This window comes from Cyanistes caeruleus, chromosome 31, assembly GCF_971803275.1.
Source record: "Cyanistes caeruleus chromosome 31, bCyaCae1.hap1.1, whole genome shotgun sequence".
Classification (NCBI taxonomy): domain Eukaryota; kingdom Metazoa; phylum Chordata; class Aves; order Passeriformes; family Paridae; genus Cyanistes; species Cyanistes caeruleus.
Genome location: NC_141731.1, coordinates 1,112,763 through 1,139,460, shown reverse-complemented (window position 1 = coordinate 1,139,460; position 26,698 = coordinate 1,112,763). Strand labels below are relative to the sequence as shown.

Genomic DNA, 26,698 nt, shown 5'->3' with positions numbered 1-26,698 from the left:
TATTATATGTATAAGATTAGAAAATTTAGCTGTAATAGTATAGTCTTCTTTATTTCTATTATTAATGAAACTTAGAAATAGTGGTATAATACATGTATGTTAAGCTATGACATAGCATTAAAACAAAAACTACTTTTGTTTGTGTGACCCAAAGACTGAAAAAGATAGCTGGAGATCTTTTTTTCTTTTGTAAACTATCTTATCCAGATGAAAACAGCAGTGACCAGAACACTGGGGGGGAGGAATTTATTGCATTTCTGGTATCAGGGAATGTAAATCTCAATGGCACCAAGAGGATTGATCTATTGGGAAGGGGGCAAGAGAAAACTAAACAGAAGAACACCAAAGATCCTAAGAAGAATGTATGAATATGTATGAGAATTTATGGATATGTAGTAGGGTTCTGGTTTTAAGGGACAATCCTTTGTTAGTAAGGTGTGCTCTCTTGGCTGAATGCAGAGACACACAGTATCTGTATACTTTATTTTTTTCTCCTAATTGTTTTTTTATTAAACTTTTAAATTCTATAAAAATCATGTGAACCTCATTTTTCACAACCATATTTCTTAATGCACTACAACAATCAGCCTTGGACCAATGCATTGATGTGATTGATCTTCCTATTCCTGTCTATATTATTCCGTGTTACCAGAAATCACTACCAGTGCTCCTGAACTTGCAACCAGTTGTCTCAAGGCTTTGAAATCTCTTTTGATTGCCCTCAGGCTTCTCTTTACTATTTTGTCACTGCCAGCCTGAAAAACTAATAGCAGATAGTAATCAGAGGACCTTACTAGACTGGAGAGTTTTCCACTAATGTCCCTTACCCAAGCCCCTGGGAGACTGCAGACTTCCCTGTGAGTTGTGTCCTGTCTGCAAATTGAGCCCTCCATTGTCCTCAGAAAGGAGTCTCCTATTAAACTACCCTTCTTCTTCTCTTAACAGAGGAGATCATGATGCAGGGTACAGGTGGTGTTGCTATGGGAGGCTCCTCTATCCCAGAACTACCTTCACCCACCTCATCAGTTGTCTGGCTGCCTAGTTCCAGGGCCTCTTACTTGTTGTACAAGGTACCTGTCCTACTTGTCAAGTTTTCAGAAGGGGGAGGAACCTCCCTCTTGGTACATGCAATGACTCTCTTTCAGCCTTCATCTTCAACAGGCCCTTGACACAACAATACGATTCAAATCTCTGAGAATCTGGAGACTGGAGCGTCTCTGAAAATAACTGGTCAAAGTTGGGATTGTTTATTGTCTGTTTAGGATTTGGGTGTTTTGTATTAATTTTCCTGTGCTGTGCAGATCTTCAGGGCCATGATGAGGATCCCCTCTGAGCAGGGACGGCACAAAGCCATGTGCTTCCCTTACTTATCTGGTCTCCCTGTTAATCAGCACAGCTATGTTTGTTTACCTGAAGCCCCCCTTCACCACCTCCCCATTGTTAGATCTGGTGGTGTCAGTTTTATACTTGGTGGTGCCTCCAGCACTGAACCCCCTCATCTACAGTCTGAGGAACCAGGAGCTCAAGGATGCCCTGAAGAAACAGTACTGGATACATTTAAGCAGCCACAGCCTGCCTGTTGTCCTCTGTTGGTGATAACCAGGGAATGTCATGACAGATCAAGTCTGTCTTTCCTTATTTACATATCTTTTCTTCTCCACCTGTGATGTTGTCTTTAAGAAGAAATGTCCGTTACTCATCCCATCCTCCTTAAGCATCCACCAAGCTTGTGTGACCTGGAGACTTTGTGTGAATAGGGAGGCTCACATTGTATTCAAATGAAATAAATTAACCTTCAGCATTTTTTTTGGTCTTGAGATCCATCCTCATCAGAGCAGGAATGAATGAGAAATGAGAGCAACTTTCTGGCTGCACCACCCTTGGAACGGGCCCTGTGCCTGGAGCAAGAGGCGCTCTTTAGCACTACAAGGCCTGGGCTATTGTCTTGGCCTGGGCAGATGGGATGGCAGGAGGGGCTGCAGAGCTCTCAGCACCTCAGGGGGAGTGGAGCAGGGCACCCAGGGATCCTCCTTTTCCCTTGGCCGAGCACCTTCCCCCCATGGCTGGGGCTGAGGCCTCTCTGAGCTGCAGCTGCTGCTGTGCCCTGCAGAGGGGCTGAGGCCATGGGACAATGCCCAGAGCAGCCTGCCCTGAGCAGATCTGTGGGGCCAGAGCCGGCTGGGCTGTGCTGGGGAGAGGCCCTGGCTGCTGCCAAGAGCTCAGGGCAGCTGGGACAGGACTCAACCCAGGCCTTGTGGGGCAGGGCCAGCGCCTACAGGGCAAGGGATTGAAAACAGGCCAAGAGAGGAGGCTGCTCTGTGCCCTTGGTGGCATGAGCAGGGACTGGGCCCAGGACATTTGTCATTGCCAGGCTCTGTCCCCACGTGCTGCCAGCCCTGGCTGCTTAGCCCAGGTTTGGCTTGTGCTGAGTTTGGCCGTGGCCCAGCTCCATCCTCCTGTGGGCTCAGGGCCTGTTGCTGGCCATGGCCAGCCCTGCCCAGCCTCTGTGCTGGCCCAGAGCCCGGCAGAGCCCGGGGCAGGGCTGTGTGTGCAGGCCCACAGGTGCCACTGGCTCTGCAGGAGCTGTGAGAGGCTGCCCATCAGGGAGGCCATGGGGCACAGAGCCCCAGGGCTGCTGTGGGCACCATGGCACAGGGGCCGTGCCGACCCGCAAAGCTCCTGCCCTGGGCTGGGCCTGGACAAGGGCTGTGAGGACATGTGAAGGGAGCATGGCTGGGATGTCACAGGACAGGTTACAAACAGGAGCCATGAAGATGCTGACAGGAGGTAGTAGCAAGGCCAGCAACAGGCAAGGAATTTCTGTGCACTGTTTGTGCTGTGCAGGACTGCTTCAAAACAGGGAGGAGGATTTAATACCAGCAGACACTGATACTGATGTTGAGGGATGCAATGGCTTCCTTGCCTGAGTCTTTACTGGAAAGGTCTCACAGGTTTCTGCATTCAGCGAAGGGCTTCAAGGAGGATGAAAGCATGTATTGGCAGGAACCTCACTGAGGGGAGGAAGGGGTTAAAAGCAGAAGATTTGGCAAGGAAGAAAAAAATAAGATAAAAATCATATTTTAACTCAAAGATGACCTTGCAGCTGAAAGATGCTAATATTTGGTGGGGGAAATTTCACATATTGTGGTTGCTTTGGGTTGTTTTCTGTCTGCTTTGAGAAGTGGAATTTCTGCAGAAGATAACAGGATGTTGTAAAAAAGACCTTGAAAGCATTTCTCAAGGGCCTTGGCCTCCTGGTGAGAGGGAAGGGAGATAAGAAGCTCTGAGATTGCAAAAGCACAGCCTTGTGAAGGAATGTGCCTGTGAGAGGTCCTGTGGTATGTTATGGTGTTCTGGGGTGGTTTTATGATGCTTGTATCCCCAGTCGCCTTGTTTATGTTACATATTAAGTTCTGCACCTTTAAGACTGGCTCTGAGAGCAAAGGGTGGAGAAGAAGAAGCGCAAAGTTTGTGTCGAGAAAGAGCCCGCACTCACCTGCATCCTGCTCCTGGACTGTATTGTCCACAGCACAGACAGACGGCGGGACAGAGCTCTCCTTTGCTTTTAGTTTCTAGCTCACTGAGGCAGAGAAGTTCCCTGGACTGTATTTTCTCCCTTTTTTTTTTTAATCTGTTCAAACCTGCTGTGGACTGAAAACCCAGAGAAGTCCCAGGAGCTCACGCCTATGGCCCCCTGAGGCCTGGTCCTTGGCACTTTCCAGCGCTGGAGGGACTGATAGGAACCTGAGTGAGCTGAGCTACACCCCATGAAAAGGACTTTTTCTGGATTTGCCATCTCATTGAACAGCTTGAGTTTTTTTTTGTTTAATAGTTAAATAAACAGTTTTTTCCACTTTTCTCCTAGGAAATCTTTTCCCTGAACCAGTTGGGGGAGGGGTCCTTGAATTTGCTTTCTGAATTGACCCCATTTGGAGGTTTTCTCCCAAATTTGCCCTAAAACAGGACATATGGCAGGGGAACAGGCTTGGCATGAGTGCTTTTTGCCCCTGTTAAGATGGAATAAGCTTAGGAGTGTATGTGTCCCCATTTTGCTACATGGCAATAGAATAAATCTACTCTTTACAGCTGTGGATTTTGGCCATCTTGGTTACATGCATATATTCAGTTCACACAGTCATGAAATCCCAGAAGGACAAATGCCAGTGTCAGCCCTTGCAATGGGACTGGCTGGAGCTGCCTGGATGGGAGTATCCCTGTGGGAAAGTGTTTTGTGCCAGCTGTGAGTGGGGAGACAGAAATCCATGGCTCAAGATCCAAATGCTCATCAAATAGCCTCATTTATTGTTCAGAGCTCACTTATATACATAATTCAAAACTCTCGGGCTCAGATAGCTCATTGGCTGGGATCTCTCTCCACCCAGATCTCTGGCCAGCGATGTGCTTTCTACTAAGCTTGAATGGGGATGGTGGAGGGTCCCCTGTAACTTATCCAGGGACTTGTTGTGGCATGAACTAGGCTAGCCAAATTGGATTTGTCTTATGGTCAGGTTTACCTTGTCCAGTCCAGTCCAACTGTACTGTTGACAATATTGTGGCAGGAAAGGTCTTGGTGGACAGGGAGCTGGGCAGGAGGCAACCATGTGCCCTGGCAGCAAGGAAGGCCAGAGTACCCTGGGCTATGTGACCAGAAGATTAAGGATGTGGATTATCCAGGTTACTGTGCCTGTTTTCATTCCTTAACACAGGAAAGATGTCTGGAGGCCTGAGCAGGTTTAGTGAAGGCCCTCCAAGGTGGAGTTGGAGTACTTTGCCTGTGAGGAGGCCTGTGGAGGGCAGTGAGCCAACCAGTAGGGTGGGCACTCTCCCCTGGGAGAGAAATCCTGGTTAATAGCCCTCATTGTTGTGGTGGGCAAAAGAAGTCACCTCCCAGCATGCTTTCAGCCCTTGTAGATTCTAGGTATTTCATTGGTTCTTTCCTTCTGCCCTGCCCCAGCCCTCAGGGATAAAAACCTCTGTTTTCTCTGAATTCCTAACTACTTGTTCTGAGATTTCTTGGAGGAAAGAACTGATTAAAAACCTCCTGAGAGGTTTATTATGATAGCTCTGTCTCTTTCTTCTGTGTCACTTCAGAGAATTGAACTTTCACTTAAAAGTCCTTCTAAGAGCTCAGAGCTGGAATCGCAGAAGTGGCTGAAGGACATCCTCTTCTCAGGATGCATCCCTCAGATAGTTGTGGCACCTGACTACTACACCCAGCCGCATCAGAGGCTGCGGAAGCTGGACTTGGATTAGATACAGCCACACCCATATTCCCTTCTGAGAAGTTTAGAAAGCCAGGGGGTCCTGAGTAGGTTTTGGGGGTGTATGGAGTCTTTTCTGTACCTTGTATCTCAAAAGGAGCTTCTCTAATAAACTGTTTGAAGTTCCCACTCTCCTACAACAAGGGGAGCACTGCAGGGGCCACTGGGGTCACAAGGGACCAGTGATGAACACAGCACTGGGAGAGGGCTCAGGGAGCACAGCACTCCATTATGTCTCCCAGTTGCCTCAGTCCAGTTTCCCACTTTGACTGGGGGCTATGTGGATCCTTGTGGTTTTAGGGTACACCTACAAGCAGCAAGGGTTTGGTTCACAACTAGCATTTATTGAGAAGAGGAAAATGGAGTGGGGGGTGCTGAGGGCACTGGGGGGTAGATGCTGAGGATCTCTAGGTGTGGGGTCATGGGGTTGCTGGGCTTATGCAAGTGCAGGGTGGTGGGTTACAAGGGTGTTGGGGATGGCCATGTAAGGGGTGCTGGGAGTGCTGGGTGTACTGGATATCCAGATGGTGGTTCTGTCTGGTGGGAGTGCCCACGTGCCAGAAGCTGGGTGTTCTGGAGGTGCTAGGTGCACTGGGTGTCCAGATACTGGGGTTTCTGGGTGCTGCAGGTGACCAGATGTGGGGCTCTGAGTGTGCTGGGGGTGCTGAGAGGGTACAGCTCCTGTGCTCAGATGGAGATGCTGTTCTCCGTCTCCAGTGGGTTCAGGTAGTTGTATCTCAGCACAGCCAGGCGGTTCCTCTCCTCAATCCGGTCCCGGATCTCCTCCAGCCGCCCTTGGAAGGCCTGGATAAGCTGCCGGGGTTTTGCCTCCGTGAACCACTCCTCTGGGTACTGTCCCAGGATCCTCTGGGGGAGACAGGGAGATGGACCCTTCATCTTTCAACCCCTTCGTGCCATTCAGGCACCCTGGTAGGTGTATAGCAATGGTGGCAGTCCCCCAAGCTTGCTGACACCAGAGGTGGTGACATCCGCCCTTGTGGGCACCTCTTCCAGTTCCCAGTCCACAGAGCTATTTAGGAGGGCACATAGGGACTGTGGGGTTAGACTCACCCTGTCCTTGAGTTGGGAGCTGAGGAGAATGAGGGCCACCAGGATGTTGGCAGTGGTGGCCACCTCAGGGATGGTATCGAGGAAGTGCTGGAGGAAGGCCCGGCCCTTCTCGCAGGGTGGTGGGTGGCGCATGGAGGATGGGGCATTGGGGATAAAGGCCCCCAGGTCATACTGCAGGGAGATAGGTCACTCTAGAGAACGTACCCCCAAAACAGTTATGGGATGGGTGGGGACATTCTTTGACACAGAGTGGGGTCAGATGGGAACACCCCAGCATAGCAAGGGAGATGGATGCTGACATCTCCAGTATGAAGAGGGGATGGATGGGGACATCATTCTGGCACATAGAGAGATGTGACATAGACATTGGTTCAGGATGGGGACTCCCCTTCCTGCACACAGAGGAGTGGGAGTGGGACATGTCCCCAGCATGACTCAAGGACAACTGGGGATATCCTTTCGGTCCTTGGCCCATGTCTCACCTGCCCATTGTTGACAGCTGCGTGCTGTGCCGAGCAGGTGAACATCACCATGGTGAGGAACTTAATGAGCTCTGCCACTGTCTGCAGTGAGGAGGGAACACCTGGGTGGGGGTAGGGACAGCTAAGAGCCTCAGGAACCTGCCTGTCCCCTGCCTCCCCTGGGGACATCCTGTGCCAGCCGCAGGTGTGTTACCTGAGGAGGTCCTGCCCAAGAAACCATTGGTGAAGATGTCCATCACCCAGGCCTGCAGCTCGGTGTCCTCGCTCACTGCTGCATCCTCACCATAGTAGAACGTCACAATGCCGGTGACAAAGCTGCCATAGGGATGAGGTGACTGTGAGATACTGGGGCATTCCACACCACCCTCCACCTCCTGAAACCAGTCTCACCTCTCAATGGCTTCCCAGATCCTCATCCCATCATCTCGGTAGTGGTAGTTGGGGACATTAGACATGCCACGGTGGCAGATATCATCGGGGAGGCACAGGGATGTGTAGGTCACCTGCTCCAGGCCTCGCTGCACCACCAGCAGCAGCCCCTCATAGGTCACCCCTGAGCCCTGGGAGGAGGGCCACCCACAGGTGGGGAGGACAGGAGATGCCAGGCTTCAGTGTCCCCCAGTGTTCCCAGTATATCCCAGTACCCTGCACTGTTCCCAGGGTACAAGTCCTCCAAGTACACACCCAGTGCCCCTGGTACTCCCATATACCCCAATGCTCTCCAGTGTCCTCCACCCTATGTCCTCTAGTGTCTCTCATGCTTTCCAGTGCCCCCTAGTGCCCCCAGTACACTTCAGTGCTCTCCACTAATTCCACTACACTCAGTGTTTCCCGTACATGCCAGTACTCCACATTGGTCCCAGCAGCACTCCAGTATGCCCCAGTGTTTTCAGTAAACCCCCAGGCTCTCAGGAGACCCCCATGCCCCCAACAGAATTTAGTACCTCCAGTCCCCCAGTAGGCCCCAGCACCGCCAAGACTCCAGTGCCCTCTAGTGTCCCCGTGGACTCCAGTAGACCCCCAGTGTCCCCAGCACATGCCCGTGCTTCCAAATCAAATACCCCAGAGCACTCAGTGCCTGTCAGTGCTCTCAGCAGAGCCCAGTGCTCTTAGTCTCCAGGGCTCACCTTGTCAATGAGGCCACCCGGGTTGATAAGGACACTGCGGGCCAAGGTGTTGATGTGCAGTGTGAAGTGGAAGTGGGGCATGAGGAGCTGAGGGGGGAACAAACACTTTACAGGTGACCAGGGTTCCATTCATGGAGCTGGGAGGGCTGTCAGCTGGGGAATAACTGCCCTCAGATCTGAAGGTGGGGAGCAACATGTAGCCCCAAGGAGGGGCCTTACCTTGAAGAGGGGGTGACAGGTGGGCAGGTGGCGCAGGGTGGCAATGGCAAAGACTTCCCCAAACAGGTGGGTCCTCAGCAGGTGGGTGAGGAGCTGGTGGCTGTAGAAGTCGGCGTTGCGCACCCAGGTCTTGGCCAACAGCCAGTCCCACTCATCATCACTTGGCAGGAAGATGGGGCTGCAGGGTCCTGGCGTTTGGCTGAGCTGTGGGACATCACTCCATGGTCTAGGACTATTGCCACCCTCCTAATGGCAGGGTTTCGGGTGGGGCATCCCTACCTGGACAGCAATGGGGCGCAGGAGCCCATCGGTGCCCTGGTGAAGCAGGCAGATTGGGGCTGCTACATACTGCTGGCGCCCATAAATGGTGTCGGGTGGGATGTCCTCCAGCACCTTGTAGTCCACAATGAAGATCCGACCTTCTTGCAGCTCCTTGTCCAGGTCCGTGCCATCTCCCAATAAGCCATTGACCATCTCTGGTGTCACTGGGAATTTGAGCGGCAGTGTGGTGCAGCAATTGATGATGATGGGGTTGTTGCCATTGAGGAACTGGGAACCGAAGAAGTCATCTTCTTGCCAGTGCTTGGCCACATACTCAGGGACTAAGGGGATGATCAGACATCAGTACCCACTTATCCACCCTCCAGGCACATCTTGTGAAGCCCTGAGGGGGAAGGGCAGGGGACAACACACAAGGCACCCACCAATGTCTCTGCCCTGCGTCCGGGAAAAGATGGTGCGCATCTCATCAAAGCTGTTCCAGGAGCTGCGTCTCAGTAGGAACCCTGACAGAAAGTGGGAGGCCCCTCTACAGGGCAGAGGGGGACCTTAGCACATCTCTTGCCTTCTCTGGCCCTGCCATCCCCCAGGTCCTCCACAGCCTCAGGGCACTGCTTACTGTAAGATGAGGGAACCAGTGAAATTGGTAGCCCTGACGCGGGAGAATCGGATGTTGGAGTCCAGCTCAAGGACGGAGTCCACGTTGAGGCAACGGGGCCAGCCCTGGGCAAAGTTCTTCCACCTGAGTTGGGGGGAAAATAGGAGCAGACATCAGCATCACTGCTGACCAGCCCACCTGGCCAAAGTAGGCCTTGTCCCTATGTCCCTACTGTCACCGGTAAGCCTCTTGCCGTTCTGCCAGCTCCTGACGACGATGTTCCTTGAGGATATGCAGCTTGTCGTCCACCAGTTTCTTCCCTAGAAAGAAGGCAGGTTTCAAAACTGGACCTCTGTCCATCAGAGGAGGATGGGGGCAGAGTGGGTCCTACCTGAACCCTCCCGCACTTCCACGGTGGTGACCCCCTCTAGCCACTGGTAGCAGGGGAAGCGATACAGGGTGCCGTTAGGGGCTGTCACCCGGACGTCCTTGCAGAACCAGGCATCCTCCAGGAAGAGCCGCCACTTATGCAGGCGGATGAGGACAATGGGCCCCAAGTCTTTCCCACAGTGCACGGACAGGCTCTTCTCCTGGAGAGGAGGAAAATGGCTTCTGGGGGGATGGGCACATGCCCTGTAGTAGCACTGGGGACACCAGCAGAGAAGGGGCTCAGAGCATCCTCACTTGCTTCCATTGCCTCCAGGATCCTTGTCCTCCACCATCCCCTCAAAGTCCTTTTCCTCCATCCTCCCAGAACATCATTCTTCCAATCCCCCCAGGACGACTACCCATCATCCTCCCCAAATTTTTTTCCTGCAAATCCTGGAGGAAATTCTTTCCTCCGTGTCCCTCAGATCCCTTCCCACCATCCCCTTGTATACCCAGGACAGTCCATGCAGCCGCTCACATTCCCTGGGGCAGCTTGTGCCACCCCTCATGTCCCCAGAATAGCTCTACCACCCCTCATGTCCTCATCCCCCTCCTCACCTTCCCTGGCAGGAACAAGAAGGAGACGGTGGTCTGCCGACTCTCACCATAGCTGCCCACCAAGGTGATTGAGATGGAGTTGTTGGTCCCAGCTTCTGCCATGTCACCTGTTGCCACTGTCACCTTATAGACGGCCATGACAAGCTGCAGTGATGTTCTGGAGATGTCTTCAGAGAACAGTGAGGGGCTGTGGGGTGCAAACCTGCTGTTTTGGGTGATTTGGGTGTTGCAACCCCCATGGCCATTGTGTAAGCGGGTAATGGGTCCTTCCTTCTCAGGGGGGTGTTATCAGATCACCGCTACTGGCCAGCATCTAGTACATCTGATCTCAACTGATATGACCATGGAGATATTACCCAAGTGATGGCCCTGGGGGCGGCTGTGGGGACATTACCCAAGCAATGGCCCTGGGGGTGGCTATGGGGACATTACCCAATAAATGGTCCTGGGGGTAGCTGTGAGGACATTACCCAAGCGATGGCCCTGGGGGGTGGCTATGGGGACATTACCCAATAAATGGTCCTGGTGGTAGCTGTGAGGACATTACCCAAGAGATGGCCCTGGGAGTGGCTGTGGGGACATTACCCAAGTGATGGCCCTGGTGGTGGCTGCGGGCACATTACCCAAGAAACGGTCTTGGAGACGGTTCTGGGGACATGACCCAAGCAATGCCCTGGGGGTGGCTGTGAACCAAGGATGGGTGTTCAGCCCGAGCCAGCAGCTTCACTTGGCTTCACCCAAGGTCTCCTCCATCACAAGCATCCCCAGCTGCCATTGGTGGGCAGGAAAGAGCAGCACCAATGGCAGGCCCGGAGGTGGCTCTGGGGGTGGGGCTGGGGCCATGGGCGGGGCCACAGCAGAGCAGCGTGATGGCTCCACTGCTGGGTCTGGAGGTGCTCCTTGATTGGGCAGGGGGTGAGCAGGACCCCCAGCACTGGGACATCCCTGTTCTGGGAACAGAAACCTCAGAACTGCCGTTGCCCGAAACCATGACCCTCCTGACCCCCACATTCCTGTGTGCCAAGACCCACCCCTGCACCCCATTCCCTGGCCGTGGCACCACCCTCCATCCTGTTTCCCAGCCATCCCACCTCTCCCAGCCCCCAACCTCTCCCTTTCCCTTGAACCTGCTGTCCCGTGCCCATTCCTTCTTCTCCCAGTCCCCAAACCCTCCTTTCCTCAACACTGGGGACACCCTGAACCCTCCTCGCAGATCTCGCCTCTTACCACCCTTATCCCTGCCTTTCCTTACCATGGGACTCCCCTGAACTGCACTTCCCAGCACCAGGAACCTTGAACTGCAGTTCAGGAGAACCAGAACTGCCTGATCCACCATTCCTGGCACAGAACAACACTGAACCCCCTTTCCCAGACATCCCGCCTCTCCAGCCTCCAGACCTTATTTTTCCTTCATCCTAGGACCCCCTGCCTTTCCTCTTCCTTAACCCTTCCTTAACCCTTCCTTAACCCTGGAGACCTGCTTAGCACCCCTCTGCAGCTATCTTGTCCCCAATTCCTGCCTTTCCTCTTCCTTAACACTGGAGACCTGCTTAGCACCCCTCTGCAGCTATCTTGGCTCTCCCTAACCCATTACTTACCTTTGCTCGAGAGTGGGGACCCATTGAACCTCTCACCCTATCTCTCCCAATCCCTGTAAACCCGATTTTCTTGACCTTGTGACTGCTCTGAATCCTCATTCCTGTGCACTGGGACCCATTCTGCATCCCCAACCCTAGTACTGACACCCTCTGTCCCAGCTTCTCCACACCGTGACCCACTGAACCCCTTTATATGGCACTGGAACCCCTTAGTCTGCACTGCTTATCCTCCACTAATACCTCCCTGCACTCCCTTTCTTGGCCATCCCATTGTCAATAGTCTGCAGCCTTCCCCTTTTCCTTGACTTTAGGACCTGGATCCTCATTCCCTCCTTTCCTACCCTCCAGACCCCCTGTTCTTTTGCACTGAAGACCTCCAAGTTATTCATTCCTGCCTATTCTGGGTCTCCCTGTTTTCTTGAAACTGGGGAGCACTGGACACCCTTTGCTGGGCACACAAACCCCCTGGAATCCCCTCTGCAAGACTCTGCACCCCTTGAAGCCATCTTCCCTAGCAGCATGTACACTGTGCACCCCCTTATCCCGCACCAATCCCCCCTTGCACCCTCTTTCCCAACCATTCAATCTCTCCCCACCCTCAGCTTCCCCTTTTCTTGGCTCTGGGACCTCCAGACCTCCTAAATCTCCGTGTTCCCCCCAGTTCAGCACTCCCTGCATTTCCTGGAGGCTGGGAATATGGAATGTGGGAAGTGGGAATTTGGGAAAGGAATTCAGAACTGCAGAGCACTGGCATGGGGTTTCTCTTCCCCCTCCTCACCATCGACCCAGAACCTGGCTGGAATCTTAAGGTGGTGTTGGTCACTGTGTCTGTCATTGCTGCCAGCATCATCCTCATCAGATTTGGTGTCCCAGTAACACCCTGAGTCAGGTCGGGAAGGCAGCATAGATCCACCTGCCAGCATTCTGAGGATCCCTCACCATAGGTGCTGGTCCCACTCTATGTTTTCTATCCTTGTTCAAGCCCCATTAACTTCCAGTTCAGCCCCACAGATCCCATCCCTGCCCCATAGATCCTCGTGACAGCCCCATAGATCCTGTGTAAATAGGGCGAGGCAAAGCAGACATAGGCTAAACCAAACAAAGTAAGGGTAGGCTAGGAACACTAGGCACTATGTACTGAAGGTAAGACAAGTGACTCAGGGTGCCTTTCCTCGGGAAGCAAAGGACATCATGCCGGTGTTGGTGGAGCAGATATTAATGGTACATAGGAAAGAATAGTCCAGCAAGACATTTCTGTCTTGGCCTGTTCTGTGTAGGAGCAATTGTTGGATGTATTCAATACTTTTGCTTGGTAAGATCCTGAAGAATGCCAGTGCTTATCAAGGACAGGAAAGCATGTAGCTCCAGTGTTGGAGGTGCAGATTAAAAGCTGCCTTTGTGGAGGTCAAGGGTAGCAGCAACTTTCCATCCTGGCATAATATTTGGTTTGGAAGCACTGCCTCAATATACAGTTATGGAGTTGGTATCCATCTTTGGAAGGTGGTGTCCTGAAAGATTCAATTTGGCATATGTGTTCCACTTCTCAGAAGTGGCCTTATTGAAATTCTGTCAGCATACATCTTTTTGACAAGGTAAGCAGCTATGCTGAGTCTTGGTGTGCAGTTGCTAGTACCCTGGGCAGGTAATGCCCAGGAAGTGTTCTGGCACCTTTGTATGGGATCAGTCCCTGGACGTTTTGTATTTTGGAGGAGGGGTTGCCATTTCTTTTGAGATGGACTTCTAGTTCCTGTCTTTGGCAAAGAAAATAGGTTTGGCACTTTGGATGGTCTTGGTGAATTTAAAGGCTTTTGCCAAAAGGCAGTTCTCTGGATTAGGGCTGTTGAACTGTCAGTGGGAATGCAGATGCTAAGCTGTTCAGCTTTTTGTCCTTGTAGCTTTAGTGTGTGAGCAGTCCCTGGTGCCATTCCACTTGGATCATGACTCTGTGAGACTGAATGCTTAGGATGGTACCTAGAGCTGGGAAGAAAAGTGCCCATAGCTGGGTGTGTGCTGGTAGTTTGATGGGTGCAGTTGAAATTGTACACAGCAAGAGCTTTCTTGATGGGGACTTTTGTGAGCTCTGGTTTTGCCAGATGTTTTCAAGTTTGTTAGCAGACCCTGCAGGAGTGAAAAGCTTTTTTAGGGCAATGGAGTTCGTGCTGTCCTTTGAGTGTGGTGCAAAGAAGAGTATGCACTTGGAAGGGGAAGATCAGCGAAATCTTTTTGTGCTGCACAGTAGATTTGAGAGCAGGGATGTTTGCAAATTTGCTCTGCCCTCCAGGAGGTTTCAAGCTGGGCTGGGTGCATTTCCTTCTTTTGCAAGTAGACAGTGCTGCTGTGTGGTTGTTTTGATGAGCACTGACAATGCCCAGAAAAAAGCCAAGTACTTTTCTGGTCTGGTCCCATTTGTGTAAGGGGCAGTTCATGGAAGAGCTCTGCTGCTGAAAAAGAAAAGGTAATTGCAGCACGGTCCCTTTCTTTTAAAACCTTTTCTGTGTGATGAGCTACTCAACATATAACTTGCACCCACTGAACTGCATCCACCTCCCTGGAGATACACACTTTTTCTCAAGCTCCATGTACTATCCTACTCTCTCACTTGCACAGATTGCAAATCCCTTCAAAATGTCCAGCAGCTGCTTGCAAAGAAAAAGTCCTACAACAAAAAGCCAGCACTGGTCTTCATAGTGCCTTTGCAGTCTGTAACCTAGATGAAACACACTAGTGATTTGCACGTTACTTCTCAGCTATATAACATCATCACATTCTCTCAAAGTGGCAGAGTCCATCATTACAGTGAAGCATTTCCAGCTGCGGTTGAGACTGAGAGACGTGCCAGGACAGCAAGCATTTGCTGCACTTCACTCTACCCTAAGAAACCTGATATTCAAGCGCAATCATTTTCACACACCTTCAGTGTCGCTGCATGCAAGCAGCTAGAGCTCACAGAGAAGGAAGTGTTAGGGCAGACTAAAGCAGCCGTTTCTCCTAGCATTAAATTGTGAACAACATATTTGGGACTACGTACCTCCTTTTAACATATATGAACTGTCGCGTTTTTCACTCTTGCAGCTATCTCAGCAGCTGTCCTCGTCAAATAGACTGTAAAGACAAAGCCATTGCTGGGCTGCACCTTCTCCTTGCAGCACTTAAACCATGTGTAACTCACCAGCGTGTGCTGTATATCCATTCTCTTCTGTGTCTACTGTTGTTATCGCTGGGTCTCATGGCCTAAATGTAAGGACAATAGTTTTCCGATAGGGCTGGAAGAGGAAGATGTAGCAGCACAGGTAGCTGTCATTGAATTTCCCGCTTGATGACTGCCAATGTGAATTTGGCAGACACACTCCTCTGGCAGCCGTATAATGCGCATGTGAGCCCAGTGCTCTGTGGCTTCATTCTTTGCCTTTGTAACTTGTTGCACTTTCATTCTTGACAGGCAAATCATCTACTTGCACAGAACACTCTGCACTCCTAAGCATTGCTTCTTCCCAGCCCGGGCCATGCACTTTCCTTCTAAGTGCTACATACCACAACATTCAGACTCTCATTGTCTGAATTGAGAAAATGGCTGGAGCTGAGTCAGGAAAGGGTAAGGTTGGATATCAGGAAAAAGTTTTTCTCCTAAAGGGTGGATGAGCACTGAAATACGGTCCCCAGGGAAGTGGCCTGAGCCCCAAGTCTGTCTTGGGACAAGAAGCATTTGTACAATGCTCTTGTTTTGAATTGTTGTGGTGTTCTGTGCAGGGCAGGAGTTGGACTCCGTGATCTTGATGGGTCCTTTCCAACTCAGCACCTTTTGTACTTCTCTGAAATTACTTCAGCATCCAGCACTCAGCTTCCACTCCAGAATAGAGCTGTTCTAGCCTGGTGAGCACAGACATCCCCCTCCTCCTGACTACAGCAACTGCAATATTCCTCAATTTCTTTGGATGAAAGAAAGAAAGAAATGCATGTAAGTGTAGCAATTCCATACCCTTCCTTACTGGCTGTTTGTGAGGGGGGCCATTTACAGGGCAGCTCAGCAGGGGCTGTGGCTTGCCCTGGCCATCGGAGGGGACAGAAAGGTGTTGGTGCCCCTCATAACCCTATCCCCATGGGGGATGTGGCAGTGATGGCGGACATGTGGCCTGGCCATGCCACCAGGGGTGCCAGGATGGGAGACAGGTGACCATGGAGGTGCCCCCACGAGTGTGGTGACACCATGAGACACATGGCCATGGAGGTGCCACAAAGGGTATGGTGACACCAGGGGACAGACAACCATGGAGGTTGCCACCACAGGTGTGGTGACATCAAGGGACACATGGCCATGGACGTACCACCTTGGGTATGATGACACCAAGGGATGTATGGCCTTGGAGGTGCCACTGCAGGTGCCAGTATGTTCATGGAGATGTCACCAGGGGACAGGTGGCCATGGGGTGGCAATGCCAGTGGGTGTGGCAGTGTGAGTGACAGGCCACGCATGGGGCCAGGCTGGGGTGGCTTTGTGCCCGTGACATGGATGGCCCTGCGGGTACCTAGCTGGTTTGGCTGGGTACCAGTGCCAACTGTCACAGGGACACACAGGGACAGGGACATGTGGGGCAGGAACAGCTCCTGGGGATAGGGGGGACCAGGCACCCCAGGGGGCTGTACCAGGCCAGCACCTTCCACCCCACCCCCCAAAATTCATCACTCCCCACCTATCATCATCACCACCCCAAAAGTCATCACCCCCCAAACCATGACACCCAAACCATCCCCATCACTCCCCACCGATCATAATCATGCAAAAAGTCATTACACTCCACCCATCACTCCAAAATTCCCCCCACCCCTCACCCGCACTGTCCCACCCCTGTACCCCCCTCACCTGCCCCATCCTGCACCTCCAGCTCTGCCCTGACGCCACTGTTGCCATGTTCCCTCCTCCTGCCCACAGAGCACAGGTACCACTGAAGGGATGGCCTCGTCCCCTCATGTTCCCTGTACCCTTGGGCACCTTGGATGGGGTGGAAAACGCCCTCTGGAACAGTGACTGGCATGTGCTGGCCTTGGGGACACCCCTGTCACCATCAGTGTTGGGGTGACTGTAGGAGGGCTTCCAGCCCTGCAGACACACCCAGTGCCAGCTCCCAGGGACCCTCCTCCCCTTCCAGAGTCACCGCCAGGAATGGCGGTGGTCACGGTCATTTGTAGGTCCTCAGTAGGGTGGGGGGCTCAGGGGTCACTGGCGGGGGGGCTTCCACATCCATCTGGCAGGGTGGGAGTAGAATTTGGGGGGTTCAGGGGTGGATTTGGGGGTGGTGGGACAGGGGGAGGAATTTTGGGGTGTTCAAGGGATGGATTTGGGGGATGTAATAAATGGAATTGATTTGTGCTAAATTGTAACAGTTATTAAAGTTATTATTAGAAGCAATCAAAAGAATCAGTGTTACAAGGCAGATGAGCACCTTTACAGATGTTACTTGTTAAAATTGAGGTACAGGATGTAGCTTGGAAGATAAGTGATGTCCCAAGATGAAAACAGCCTTGAGATGGACAAAATTAGAACAACTTGAGGCATTGGGCCTAAAAACCAGTAAATATCAGACTAACTAGTAGACTTACGTAACACAACACTTAGTACGCACATGCAAACCTGTAAGGTTATCCAGAAGACAATGAGGAAGAGGAGAAGCCTTCGCCAAAAGACCCCCAAAAGAAGACTGAAGACCCCCTAACAACAAGTGAGGCATGCGCCATGAGGTAAAGTGACGTCAAGTCAGAAAAATCAGAAATAGGAGGAAATTTACGGGAAACATTAATGAATATGTATAAGCATACAGTATATAAGTTTAGCTTGAAGTGGTTTGTTTTCTACGTGAGGCAGGGTGGGGAACCCCGTCCGTATCCCGTTTGGTTTTGTACATGAGGTGGGGTAACAAGCCCTCCCTGTAGCCCGGTTGGTTTGGCTTATGCTCTAATCATACTTAATTACTGGCAAATTATGTATATAAATTGCATTTTTTTTCTAAAATTGTATTCATTTACTAAACTGTATTCTTTTATACTAAATTACTATTCAATTCACTAAATTGTATTTATTTTTAGTTGTTATTAACTCAAGGGACCTAGTTGTCAAAAGTCTAATTTAATTTATAACACCTCTGCCAGGGCACAAATTTAGAAGGCAAAAAGTTAAAAAACCCCACAGCATCAGCCACGCTTCCTAGTGAGAAGAGTTGGAACTCTGCACCTCAGCACTTCCCCAGCAGCTTTACAAAGGTAAGTGGGATCTAAGTTGTGCCCTCCAAACCAACAGAGCCAGCCTACCTTCAGGGTGAGAAGCCACAGCCTCCGTTATACCCCCGGATGCCTCCTGTGCCCCAGAGAATGGCTGTGGCTGTAAATGTGTGTTTGGCTGCAGCCAGGCTGAAGCTCAGCAGCCTCATCAGAGCCCACGGCCATGGCCCTTCCCTGCCAGGGCCCTCACCTGGTCCGGCCCGGCCCGGCCCGAGCAGCCCGGACTGGCCTCAAGGGATGGGCTCTGCCTGCCCGCTGTGCCCACAGGCCGGGCCCAAGGGCTCGCAAGAGGCTTCCTCCCAGCTCTGCAAAACCTCAGCCAAGAGTGTCCCCTTTGCTGTGCTGAGAAGAGTAAAAAACCCTCTCAATTTAACCCCTCTGCACACCTCATGTGGGAACCCTGCACACCTCAGGAGAGAGCCCAAATTAGCCCTGTGTGCCTCATGAGGTGCAGGCCCAGGTGATGCCACTGAAGGAAATGTGCCCTCACAGCCCAGGGACGCTCAGCATGGGCTCCCCCAGCCCCTCGTGGCCCCACCACTGGTCACAGCAGCCCCTGCCTGGCTCCTGCCTGCCCACACCGTGAGCACCCCCGGCTGCTCCTGGACATGAAGCTCAGCCAGGGCTGGCATCGCGTGAGCTTTGCTGGTGGTACCAGCTGGACACTGGGTGACAGCTCCATCTCTTTATTTGAAGAAAAAACATGCGCCAAGCCCTGCTCTGGTGGACAGGGGCTGCCCACCTTCAGTCCTGGCCAGGGAACAGGGCCAGGGGGCTCAGGGGCAGAGGGTCTCGCTTTGGAAGTGTGGGTCTTGGGATGCCCTCAAGATGGAGAGGCAGATGCAGCACAGCAGAGGGGGACAGAGGTGAAGAGTGGGGATGACAGGTCAGCTTCTCAGTGACGAAAGTCTTTGGCCTGTCTTCTGAAGCTGCAGAGGTGCTCCTGTGGAGAGAGGAGGTGGCTGAGGCCCCCAGCTGCCGCTGGCACGCAGGGACCCTCCTGCACAGCAGGGCCCAGAGCGGCCAAGGCTCCCCAGCACGGCTGGAGCTGCTGGCACAGCTTGGCCCAGCTGGACAGCTGCCCCTCAAGGCCCCGGCGAGCAGGGGATGGCTCTGGGCAGGGTCCCTGGCCAGGAGCGGGCCCCAGAGCACCTCTGCCTTTCAAGGGCAATCTCATCCCTGCTTTTTCTCCTACCCACCTTGCTTTGCCTCTGCCCGCTGCTCCTGGGGCTGCCCTTGGCCAGGCAGCCTCAGTGGGAGCCAGCACTGGCTGCAGCCCCAGCAGGCTCCCCAGGACAAGGCCCAGCAATTAAGAGGCCAATTAAAGCCCTGGGCAGCAGCAGAACTCTCAGCACAGTTATTTGGGCAACCAAGGACTAGCCACAAGTGCACAGCAGCCTCACTGGAAATGTTTCCTGACTATGACCAGCCTTTCAAGAAGCTGTTTGAGGCTGACGTCAGCAAAACACTCACCATTTTCTCTTCCAGTGGTACCAGATTCTGGCATAGCACATCATCAGGAAAAGTGCTCCACCAGCCACAATGGCCATTAACTTAATCAAACAATGTGTTCCTTGGTAGAAAACTCTTCTCACACTTTCCCAGATATTCTGAGCCCGTGTTGTGGTGCCGGCTGCATCTGTGGGAGCAATGGGCAGCGTGAGCCTGTGCTGTGCTCCACTGCTGAGCTGGTAGCACGCTGGATATGGCCAGGATGTTCTGTTTCCCCCAGACCTGGGGCCTGCAGGCCCCTTGCCACCTCTTTGCACAGGCTGTGCCACCCATCAAAGCCCAGAAGGCCCGGATCAGAGCCCAGGGGCAGTACAGCTGCTTGGGCAGTGGCTCCTTCCAGGGACTCAGGCCAAACCCATCCCTGAGCAGCCACTGCCATCCGCAACCCTCCCTGCCCCTTGACAGCTCCCCCAGCCCAGGGAGAAAAAAAAACTGTCAGAAAGTCTCCAGCCAGGGAACAGATTGTCCCAGTAATTGTGTGCAGCTATTTTTTTCTGCAGTGGTCCCAGAAACATCAGTCAGTCTGCTCTAAATGCCCAGACATGGTCTGGCAAGCCCATATGCTTTTCAGTCAGACATTTTCAGAAATTTTCCAATAAATCCAGCAATAAATTCCAGGTTACCTTTGTGAATTGCACACTACAGTTTCTTTTGTTTACTCCCACTACCCGGAGGGTCCTGTATAAAGTCTTGAGGATCTGATTATTTTCAATGATTTTTTTTTTTTTATTGTGACAGATTAAAGAGCTTTATTGTTTTTAGTTTTGGTAGTTTTAGTTTTGTTTTTTCTCTTAGTATGTTTGTTTTCTTATAAATCCACATGTTAACTTATTTTTATTTAGGTTTCTTCATTCCCCAAGCAATTATTTTGACAATCTTTTGTTCACTTCTTAGTTAATGTTCCATATATAAAAAATTATGACTGTTTTTATAGGAATAAAAAGATCTCAGATAGCTGTATTTTTAATTTTGTTGACATTCTCTCTCCCCACTCCCAGCTTTTAGTACGATAATCTTTGAAACATCCTTGGGAGTAGGTAGAGTTATTTGGGAAATGCTTGGCTTAACCTGGGAAATGGATTATTATATTTGGTGCTCTAAACCTACATTGCTTCAAGATTTATTTCTCACTGCATGGATGCCTGTGTAAATTAATGTTTGTGAAGCAGCTGAAGAGCTCAGACTTCAGGGATTAAAATTCCTGTGAGGAAGAGGAGGAAGAAAGCATAAAATCCTGTTTCAAAGGCTGTTTCTTCATTTTTAGTATGCCAGAACTATAGTAGGCCACCCCTCTCTTCAAATGTCATTGAATTAGAGAAAAACTCTCTCCAGGACAAATTATGCAACACTTTGCCTCACAACCCATCAGTCTTAATTACAGTGAGAGGTAGGTCTTAATTACAATCCGATTAGAGCAAATCAACATTGTGTGAATGGCAAGGAGAATTTGCTTGTTGTCGTGGTTTTAAACCACTAACTAAGAAAATTACTTACTTCTTGCTGTGAGATATGGATTAGAATAAGAGCAAAACAGGCATACAACTTAAAAGGGGAAAAAAAAGAAAGTTTATTGACAAACCACAATAATAAGAACACCAGAATAAACTTCCAGAAAAACCTTTCCATCCCCTATCTACTCACTATTCTCTTGTTCACATGACAACAGAGACAAAAACTCTGGAACTTTGATGGTTAAAACAGTCTTAATTCTTGCTAGTCTTTTTACTAATTTTTATAGAGAAACAGAAGTTTCTTCTTGTTAATTTATGGAGTTTCTCACAAGAAAACTATTTTTGTTATAGTTTTCTATTGCCTTAATGTTAGCTGTCCAGAGATGCTATTATTAGAGTTCACTCCTCCCATTCTCACATTACTCTGAGGTGTGTATGGGCCATGCGTCTAGAGATAGCATTTTTAAGGATAAGTTATTCAAAGGCAAAAAAAGAAAAAAAAAAAAAAAAAAGAAAAAAAAAAAAGTCTTCTTCATCTGTTTCTGTGAGCTTTACCAGAAAACAGTTTTCTCATGGCCTCTCAGGGCTTCAAATCTCTCAACAGTTTTCTCATGGCCTCTCAAGGCTTTTAATCTCTCAGTACTTCACTATACTATAATTACTCTTTACTCAAATTTACACTTTGAACACTATTCTTCTCTAGATCTTATATCATGAATTAAAGGAGTTCTTTTCAGGACTTCATTGTCCATCTCCATAGTTTTAACAGGGAGATATTTCAGCTTAATTAAAGCATCTTCTTAATTCTCTACTTTTCTTGAAGCTTCTTTTCTTTTCTGTCACTGGTAGTTTATAAAGTCTCTTTTCATGTTGATCTCTCTCTCTCTCTCTCTCTGGATAAAAAGATTAATCCGCAAGTCTCATCTGGGTAATGAAAGAGTTAACATTTTGCTCAGGCTTTTGTAGATGGTTCGATGATCTCTGCCGAACAGGAGCTGGAGCCGTCTGCGATGGGAAGTTTTTCATGGCTGCTCTGGAGCGTGTAGTCTCTGCTCTAACCCGCTGCAAGTCCAGGGCCTCTCTCTTTCTTCACTGGGCAGTTTCTAGTGAATGTAGTTACAGCAAAACCTGCAGCCGAGCCAGAGATCGGCTCGGCCCGGCCCGGGCCCGAAGAAAACCTTCCCCAGGCCCCCCCATCTCCCGGCCGGGAGACGGGGCAGGCCCGGCCCCATCCCCGCCCGGCCGCATGGCCTGGGCAGGGACGGGAGGCCTGGAGCTCCGCCACTCTCCACAGCCAGAAAACAAAGAGAACCCAGAGAGCTCTGCTTTTACATTTTAAGGTAGGGTTCACAAGTTGATCTCACTTTTCAATGGCCTAAACTGCTGTCAATTCCCAGCAATGACCGATAATTGGTCAAGAAAAAAGACTCCAAGCACTTCCCAGCAACTCCAACTCTCTTAAAGGTAAAGTAACTCCATGACACTTGTCAACAGATGAATATGTCCCACTGAAGAATGAACAAAATCTTCCTTTACTTGGAAGAAAGTAGACATGGAGCAATGCAGTATTTGGATTTTATCCAGTGATAAATGGGGCAAGAAGCTGTAACAACTTACCTGTTTTAATACAGCCAACAGTGTGCACCCACGTCGAAGGGATCTTCATGCCATTCCTTTGTTTCTTAACAAGGAATGGGCAGCAAAATGCTGGTATTTATCTGAGCTGGAAGCCATGTTCCTCTCCTGTTTCTCCTTGAGCACACTGCTCTTTTCAGACTTCACTGTGCAACTCATCAATCCTCTCTTGGCCAATAGCTAAAGAGTGCAACTACCAAAACACAGGCGCCAGCATCATCACCCCAGCATTATTCCAGCACTGCTTTGCAGGTGCACAGCAGCACAGAATGGCTTGGCTTGGAAGGGACATTTAAAGGCCATCTAGTCCAATGCCCTGCAGTGAGCAGGGACACCTTTGGATCAGGTTGCTCAGAGCATGAGCTTGAATGTCAGCAGGGATGGATGCCCACCTTTCTGGGCAACCTGTGTCATGGTTTCAAAACCCACAGTGTAAAAAAACGTCTTTCTTATGTCTAGTCTGAATCTACCATCTTTTACATTGAAAATATTCCCCTTCAGTCTTGCCACAACAGGCCATACTAAATATTCTGTCTCGTCTTTTTTACAGGCCCCCTTAAAATACTGAAAAGTAGCAATCAGGTCTCTGTGGAGCCTTCTCTCTTCCAGACTGAACACCCCCAGCTATCCCAGCCTGTATCCAAAGCAGAGGGGCTCCAGCACTCAAGAGCATTTTGTCCCTCCTCTGGACCAGCTCCAACAGGACCATGTCCTTCCTGTGTTGGGCACCCAGAGGTGGATGCAGTACTCCAGGTGGGCTCACACCAGAGCAGAGGGGTGGTGGAATCACCTCCTTCAAGCTGCTGGGCAGCCTCCTTTGGAGGCACATGGCTGGCTCATGTCCAGCCTCTCTCCTTGCAGCAGCCACAAGTCCTTCTTGGCAAGGCTGCTCTCCATCCCTTCATCCCCCAGCCTGTGAGATCAGCTGGGCTGGGACTGTGTCACAGCCCTTGGACAGAGCTGCTGGGCAGCATGAGCTCCCTACTGAAGAAGGCAGATCCCACTCCCCACACAATTCCACCCTGGCCATGAGGTCACAGCAGCCTCTGGGGTGACAGCAGGCTGAGGTGACAGCAGGCTCTGAGGTCCCAGAGGTCCCAGAGCCCCGTGGTTGCCCAGCACCACAAGGACTGAGCAGTCAGTTGTGGCAGCAGCGGTGGTGGCAGCAGCAGTGCTGACATTGGGACAGCGGTGTGAGGACATTGGTGACATTGGGACAGGTGGCAGGTGACATTAGTGTCAGGACAGTGGTGGCAGCAAGAGCTGCAGGACTGGCAGTGGGCAAGGCACCATGACCTTTGCTCTGTGCCTCTTCCTCCTGCTCCTCCTGGCAGTGGCCCTGCCTGACAGGGCTGCCCAGGCTGCTCTGTGGCAAGCACAGCGAGCAGGTGAGCTGGTGGTCTGGCTCCCCTTTTCTGGGACAGTGCTCCCTTCTCCCTGGGAAGGGTTGGGGAAGGTTTTCTATAGGGCTTTAGGGAGGGTTTGCTCTGTGGGAGAGAGAGAGACCCCAGGGGCCATGGGCTGGTCCTGCCACCCCTCCAGGGATGTCGCACAGGGCCTGCAAAGAGGGTGGAGAGTGACCAGAGCCAGCCCAGAGCTCCCCAGGCCCCTCTGCAGCTTTGACCATGTCCATTGACATCTGGCTCCCACAGCTTTACCTGTAACTTTTTCTAAAAAATTCTTTTTGGTTTATTTTTTCTCTTTCTTGATTCTGCTGCACTTCTTCTGTACTTTTTTTTCCACTCCTGGATTTCTCAGTCTCCTCTAACAACAAGTGAGGCATGCGCCATGAAGAAAAGTGACGTAAAGTCAGCAAAATCAGAAATAGGAGGAAACTTACGGGAAACATATATTTGTTCATAATGAATATGTATAAGCATACAAGATATAAGTTTAGCTTGAAGTGCTTTGTTTCGTATGTGAGGTGGGGTGAGAGCCCCCCCCTGTACCCCGGTTGGTTTTGCTTATGCCTTAACCATTTGTAACCACAGGCCAATTATATTCATATATATATATATATATATATATATGGAAATATATATCTGAATATATCTACTAAATTTTACCTTTTTTTACTAAATTGTATTATTTTATTATTTTGTATCAAATTTATTAAAGTATATTATTAATTAATTAAATTTGATTTTTTTGAAAATTTAAAGTAATTTATAACAGTTGTATCAGATGCAGAGATCCACGAGGATGCAGAGATTCACGCACAGCCCCTGGAGAAGCCCATGCCAGAGCAGGGGAATGCCTGAGATGAGGCTGTGACCCTGGGGGACACCTGTGGACAGAGGGGTCCCTGCTGGAACCGCCTGTCCTGGAAGCACTGACCCCGTGGGACACCTGTGGACAGAGGGGTCCCTGCTGGAGCCGCCTGTCCTGGAAGCACTGACCCCGTGGCAGAGTGACCCATGCTGCAGCACTGTGAAGGGGCTGCTCCCCATGGGAGGGACTCAGGTTGGAAAAGTTCCTGGAGAAGTCTGTAGTGGGAAAGACCCCACTACAGCTGGAGAATGCCTTCAGTCCCTGAGCAACAGGAAAAGCCCTGGGGGATGAAGTGACCATGGCTCCATTGATTTGCGGAATAAAAGGACCCCTATAACTCGCAGAGTAGTTATAAGAGCAGGTATGAATTTATTCAGCTCTGAGGTGCATGGGGATATCTCCTCCAAAAAGCATGCACCCCTTTTTGATTGGGTTTTCCCTTTTTATCCTTTACAGACCAGGTTTACACGATACGTCTAATACATATTAATTTTCTAACCCCGCCTGTCTTCATATTACAATTAGCCCTGTGCCCCTTTCAGTCCTTTGGCCGCTTTTTGGGACTTCAAATCCGTTTCTTCCGGCTTAGGGTCAGAGGAATCTCCTTTATCCTGTGGTGCCTTTGTCTTTGCATCTTGTTTGTGTATTCCAGCTCCTTATCTCATCTTGCAGTCTGACTCTTTTTCCTGTTCTTGTGGATTAGGGTGTCAGGGTCTGGGTTTTGTCAGACACCACTTTTAGTCAAGTATTTCTTCTTAATTCTTAATTTCTCTATTTCACCATTCCCTGTGTCCCTGCACTGCCGGGGCAGGAGGCAGAGCTGGAAGGAGGGAGGGGTGGGGGCAAGCTGGTTTTAAGGGTCTTCATTTACTTCTCATGATCCTGCTCTGAGTTTTTGGAGTTTTTTGCCAGAAATCTCTCTCCTCCCCCACTCATCCACAGGGTTTTGGGTCTGTTTTCCCTTTTTCGGGGAAATCCGAGCGATACACTGATGCTCCTAATTAGGGCTGGGAGAAATGAGGCTCCAAGGCTTCCCGGTGAGCCGGAGCCACCGATCATCCAGGGCTGGGCAAGGCGGGCCGGGAGGTGCGGAGAACTTTGTTTGTGTTGGGAGCTCAATGGCGGCGCGGGCCGGGCCCGTTCCAGGGCTGTTCCTCATCGCCGCCTTTCGCCTCACGCAGCCCGGGGCGGGCCCTGAGAGGGCGGGGCGGGGCTGTGCCGTGTGCAGAGCCCGCCGCTGGCTGCGATTGGCTGCTTCTGCCGTCACTCATCGTTCTGGCGCGCGCTGATTGGGCAGAGCGGGCACATGCCCGGCCCCGCTGGCGCCCCCAGGGCGGCCGTGGGGCAGGAGAGCCGCCATTGCCGGAGCGTCTGTGCGGGCCCGGCAGCGGCGGCAGCAGCGGCCGGAGCCCGGTGAGGCGGCGGCGGAGCTCGGAGGCGGCCCCGGCCATCGCAGGTGGGAGCCGCGCTCGGTTCTGCGGGGGCTCGGGGCTCGCTGCGGGCCCGGGAGGGGGCGGCAGGGGGCTGTGGCGGGTGGCTTGTGCCGTGGCCGGCCCGTGTTGGCCCTGGGCTGAGGGCGCTGCGGGAGCGGCTGCCCGCGGTCTCCTTGCCGCTGGGGCCTCGGCAGGAGGCGGTGGCGGAGCAGCGCTGGCTCGTCCCGCTTCGTGTCGGGAGGCCGGAGGTGGCTGCGCTGTGCCCGGGGCCGGGCGGGAAAATTCCCGGCGCCAGAGGTTTGTGTGGCCCAAGGAGCCAGAGGAGTGGTGTGCAAGTGACTTTATTGCTGCCCAAAGGGAGAGGCCATGGGGCATTTGCCGTGCGCGCTCTCCAGTTCTTGGAGGACGCGGCCTCGTTTTTGTCCTGATTTTCCTGGCCGCAATGTCCCTCTTCCTTTCCCCACTGTCGGAGGTGCTTGGAAGGTTCAGACTTTCCGATCCGCT

At 51.4% G+C, this 26,698-nt stretch overlaps 1 protein-coding gene and 2 long non-coding RNA genes across 3 annotated transcripts in view; 1 reads left to right on the top strand and 2 right to left on the bottom strand.

Moving 5' to 3' along the window:
- Window positions 1–5,584: 5,584 nt before the first annotated feature.
- Window positions 5,585–11,133, bottom strand: LOC111942155 (hydroperoxide isomerase ALOXE3-like). The gene is made up of 13 exons (XM_023945339.2): window positions 10,025–11,133; window positions 9,429–9,627; window positions 9,276–9,357; window positions 9,059–9,181; window positions 8,865–8,968; window positions 8,440–8,762; window positions 8,161–8,364; window positions 7,942–8,028; window positions 7,205–7,374; window positions 7,008–7,129; window positions 6,815–6,915; window positions 6,333–6,503; window positions 5,585–6,128 (listed from the first exon to the last, which is right to left on the bottom strand). The coding sequence occupies exons 1-13, from the start codon at window positions 10,160–10,162 to the stop codon at window positions 5,949–5,951; spliced, it is 2,004 nt and encodes a 667-aa protein (XP_023801107.1). The 5' UTR covers window positions 10,163–11,133; the 3' UTR covers window positions 5,585–5,948.
- A 1,689-nt stretch (window positions 11,134–12,822) lies between these two features.
- Window positions 12,823–23,627, bottom strand: LOC147648671 (uncharacterized). Its single transcript, XR_015279955.1, has 2 exons — window positions 22,473–23,627; window positions 12,823–21,958 (listed from the first exon to the last, which is right to left on the bottom strand). It is a non-coding gene; the product is annotated as an uncharacterized LOC147648671 (long non-coding RNA).
- Window positions 23,628–26,092: 2,465 nt separating this feature from the next.
- Window positions 26,093–26,698, top strand: part of LOC147648669 (uncharacterized) — a 41,130-nt gene continuing 40,524 nt past the window's right edge. The window contains exon 1 of the long non-coding RNA XR_015279978.1: window positions 26,093–26,217. This is a non-coding gene — a long non-coding RNA (uncharacterized LOC147648669). The remainder of the gene's footprint in view (window positions 26,218–26,698) is intronic.